At 50.5% G+C, this 4,771-nt stretch overlaps 1 protein-coding gene across 1 annotated transcript; it reads left to right on the top strand.

Moving 5' to 3' along the window:
• Nucleotides 3,233–4,100, top strand: LOC8056021 (two-component response regulator ORR5). The gene is made up of 5 exons (XM_002448158.1): nucleotides 3,233–3,353; nucleotides 3,464–3,510; nucleotides 3,613–3,690; nucleotides 3,799–3,869; nucleotides 4,013–4,100. The coding sequence occupies exons 1-5, from the start codon at nucleotides 3,233–3,235 to the stop codon at nucleotides 4,098–4,100; spliced, it is 405 nt and encodes a 134-aa protein (XP_002448203.1).

Genomic DNA, 4,771 nt, shown 5'->3' with positions numbered 1-4,771 from the left:
TAAACAAGGGCAGCATAATACTACGGTTTATTTTGAGACGGAGCTGTCACTGCTTCCGCATCCATAGAAAGCAGTCAATCGAAGCTCACACGCCATGATGTCATGTAAGCGAGAGCGATGCAGGGCACGGAAGATTTCCCTCGGAACTCGGCCGGCTCCAAGATCCGCCCATGCCAGCAGAGCCAGGCGCTGCAGAGCTCACAGTACTTGTGACTCCGCTGCGCAACAGGCAACAGCGCAGCGCGGTAGCAAACCATAAATGGGTCTCCCAAATCGGTGCAACAAGGTCAATGGCGTGCAGCCTGGAGCCTGCCCCGGTCCCGGACGTACGGGCGGGAAAGTATGTTGCTACAGTGACAGTGGCGCTGTGAAGAGGCACCGCAGCCTGCAGCGCATCCGAACATGGGCCTTGTTTATTTTCTAAAAATTTTGCAAAACTTTTCAGATTCTCCATCACATCAAATCTTTAGACGTATGCATGGAGTATTAAATATAGATTAAAATAAAAACTAATTACACAGTTTAGTCGGAATTGACGAGACGAATCTTTTGAGCCTAGTTAGTCTATAATTAGACAATATTTGTCAAATACAAACGAAAGTGCTACTATTCATATTTTGCAAAAATTTTGGAATTAAGGCCTTGTTTAGTTCGCAAAAACTTTGGTTTTTGGCTACTGTAGTACTTTCGTTTTTATTTGATAAGCATTGTCCAATTACGGAGTAACTAGGCTCAAAAGATTCATCTCACAAATTACAGATAAACTGTGCAATTAGTTTTTATTTTCATCTATATTTAATGTTTCATGCATGCGATCAAAGATTCGATGTGACGAGAAATCTTGAAAATTTTTGCGAACTAAGGCCTTGTTTAGTTCCGAAAAGATTTCGGATTTCGGTACCGTAGCAATTTCGTTTGTTTGTGACAAATATTATCCAATTATGGACTAACTAGAATCAAAAGATTCGTCTCGCGATTTCCAGTTAAACTGTGTAAATAGTTTTTGTTTTCATTTATATTTAATGCTTCATGCATGTGCCGTAAGATTCGATGTGACGGGGAATCTTGAAAACTTTTTGCTTTTTGAGGTGAACTAAACAAGGCCTAAACAAGGCCTAAACAAGGCCATGGCATGCATATAGATGGCAGCGTGATCGAGCAGAGCGTCACTCACGGCGGCGCAAGGAAGAGTAGGAGGCAAAGGCTTGGTGGCGCAGGAGCGAGAGGAAAGAAATCAAGCCCCCAATAGCCGCTTTTATAGAAGGGGGCGAGCCACGACCACGCCCCTGCGAGGAAGGCCAAGAGAGAGAGAGAGAGAAAGAGAGCAACCGTCGCCCACTCAGGTGAAAAACTCGAAGCGCCAACTCCCTCCGATTCCCGCGCCCGCCGCACGCACGCATTAAATTCGCAGGCGAAACGTCCCGTCCAAACAGGGGCGAGACGGCACAGCCGTTTCGAGTCCCCACGCGCCGCGCCTCAAAAGGAGCGCCCTGAAAAGTTATGACAGGGCGGTTCCTTCCAAGGGACGCGGTGCCCGACCCCCCTGACCAAGCGTCGCATGGAGGTCTCTGTCAGGCGTCAGATTACGTCTCGCCCGACCCCGACGCAAAAGAACGAGTCTGAAGAAAGCCTTCCGAGGCCCAAAATCCCCAGGCCATGACCCACCTACTCGTCAATTCCGACCAAACTGTGTAATTAGTTTTTATTTTCATCTATATTTAATTCTCCATGCATACGTCTAAAGATTCGATGTGACGGGGAATCTGAAAAGTTTTGCAAAATTTTTTGGGAACTAAACAAGGCCTAGTGTGTTATCCTTGCTCCCGTGGACTATTTGCATTTGTGGTCACCACTGCTTATCTCGTTGGTTTAATTGACTGAGTTCCTTAGGAACGTGTGACGATAGATCACGATTTGCCTATCAATGTACGACTGAGTGAACGAGTTCTCTTCATTAACGTGTGTGGAAACAAGTTTGGAGGAAGTACCGTACCGTCAGCGGCTGTAGCTGTACTTGCATCTGCGCGTAAAGGTAAGTGTTCGTGCGGTTAATGTTGTACTTAGTCTTATTTAGTGGAGACTTGATGCTAGCTAGCTGCATGCACGCACGTACGCAGTAGTATCCACCATTATCCAATCAAGTACGTCACTGCTGTACAATGGACCTCCCACAGTACCGTATCATCTCGGTTTGGAACGAAAATATACAGCGGCTGCGGAGTAGTACACTCCAATGTTAATGACAGGAGGACGCAAAAAAAGATATTACCGAGATTGTGTCTCGAGATGCACTGCATAAATACTACGTACGTAAGTAGGAGTACCTCTAAAAGTGTAGTAATTCTAGCGTACAGCAAGTACCGTGATTACCGAGATTGTGCGAAGTTAACGTACTAGTCATCAATACATGCATCACGGCATGTGTGTACAACGTATCCTCACGTGACGCCCCCTATACTATGTGTACGGGGCAGGCGCACAGTGATCGATCTACTGCCGCGCGCGATGGAACGCATTGAAGATACGGTGCCGGGGCGTGGCGACGCTTGAGTCGCTGAGGCATGGCAGCGGCGAGCCAGCGACAAAAGATCTCTTCGTTTCGGGGTGGCCGCTTCGCAATCGCGTCAGAGATTTTGCATGCGATAATACTGTGCCTAGTGCATGCGTCGCGCCAGCTTTTGCATGGCTCGGCCGGCGGTGACGGATGTCATGCTCATGCATGTCCCCCGGATCCACTGTACCGGACGCCGCCGGCCCGGCTCTGGCTGGCCCCCTGGGATTGCATATGGACAATCTGGGATCCGGCCGTATCCGATCCGCGCCGCGGCGCGGGCTGCGTATCCACCAGATTCACTAGCCAACCTGCCTGCCTACTCGGCTACTCCTCCTCCTCCCTCCCCTGCTGCCGCGCGCGGTATCTCTCGGTCGCCGCACCGCCGCTGCTCTCCGTCTCTCGCCATGCATAGCCCCCCCGTAGCCCGCCCGCCCGCCCGCCTCCCAACCGTCCCGCGTCTCAGAGGGCGTGACGAGTGATCTACCACTCCACCTGGCCTCCCTCCTCTATATATATAACCCCACGCCCCGCACCGCGTCACAGAGATCCATTTGAGGTCCCGGTACTAGGTAGGTTCAGCGTTCGTCGTAGCTCCGCCCACTCTATCGTTCCGTAGCTAGCAACAACTAACGCAGCACCAGATCAGAGGGCCGGGGGAGCGACGACATCCACACGCCGATGGCGAGCCGCACGGGTAGTCTCGGAGGCGAGGGGAGCGCGCCGCACGTCCTCGCGGTGGACGACAGCTCCGTCGACCGCGCCGTCATCGCCGGCATCCTCAGGAGCTCACATTTCCGCGGTGAGCAAATCGTGCCTTCTCTCTATGCCGTGGCTTGGCTATTAGCTGCTGGCTGGCTGTTGTTATCCTCAACCAAATTCGCGTTCCGTTCCTTCTCTGCATGCATGCAGTGACCGCCGTCGACAGCGGGAAGAGGGCGCTGGAGCTGCTGGGCACCGTACGTTTCTTTTTTTACTAGTCTTTCTGTTCATTCTGTCTGTGTGTGTTTGGTTTGATGTAATGTACTCAATTACTCATGTTATGTGTCGTTTGGTTTCAGGAGCCCAACGTGAGCATGATCATCACCGACTACTGGATGCCGGAGATGACAGGATACGAGCTCCTCAAGAAAGTCAAGGTACACAAACCATTCACCTTCCTTCCAGCCTTGGTGTAGCACTAGTATACAGATGCCAAATCACTGGACTCGTGTGACTGCATAATGAGATTCGTGGATGCATTGCAGGAGTCGTCCAGGCTCAAGGAGATCCCTGTGGTGATCATGTCCTCGGAGAACGTGCCGACCAGGATCAACAGGTTTGTTTGCATATCTACACATATCCCATGCCCAAACACCCAATCTATTCCTATATATATTCATCGTTATAGATACGGTACTGCTTATTTCCTGCTGGATGCATGTTTCTTGACATGTTTGTGTGCATGATATGATTCGCCAGGTGCCTGGAGGAAGGCGCCGAGGATTTCCTGCTGAAGCCCGTCCGCCCGGCCGACGTGTCGCGCCTCTGCAGCCGCGTCCTCCGGTGAGCACGTCGACGGTGACAAGGAGGGAGCATGCATGCTCGATGGTTCTTTTTGGAGGATGCTTGCATGGCCTGATCATCGAGGTAGCAGTAGCAGCAGCGTTCCGGAGTTGCGTGTTTTCTACTAGTCGTGAAGCATGGGGCTCGTATACGTTGGATATGGGGGAGCCAGCTGTGTATTTTGCTCCTCTTTCTCTCGTTTCTCTTTTGTCGTGCTAGGCTAAGCTGCTAGCTAGTGTGCTAGTTCAACCGTAGAGGTGGTGTGCTTGGTTAGACAGTTTATTACCCCTGTATGTTCAGCTAATGAGGTTCCGTAAAAAAGGATGTTGCCTTTTCCCTGCATGAGTCAAGTTCTCATGAGTTTGAACTTTGTGACATGTGTTTATTTGCATCGGCCGGCACGAGGTTTGCGTTCGATGCTATCCGTTTACATGGAGCAGATGTTGTACTTGTACGGCTATTTTCTTGTAGCCTGGGCTCCTGGCACAGTACATAAGCATGTACCGTGATCTCGATCTCGCGTTCCAGCATGTACGTAGTACAGTACTGGAACCATGGCACGGTGGGCCCTGGGAGTAACTAGCAAGATCTTTTGCTGAACGAAAATGATATCAGATGGCACAGTGACTTCTCTCCTACTGCGAACATAGGTCCTTGTTTGGTTTCAAAAAATTT

Source organism: Sorghum bicolor, chromosome 6, assembly GCF_000003195.3.
Source record: "Sorghum bicolor cultivar BTx623 chromosome 6, Sorghum_bicolor_NCBIv3, whole genome shotgun sequence".
In the NCBI taxonomy this organism is placed as follows: domain Eukaryota; kingdom Viridiplantae; phylum Streptophyta; class Magnoliopsida; order Poales; family Poaceae; genus Sorghum; species Sorghum bicolor.
This window is presented reverse-complemented; position numbering and strand designations above follow the sequence as displayed.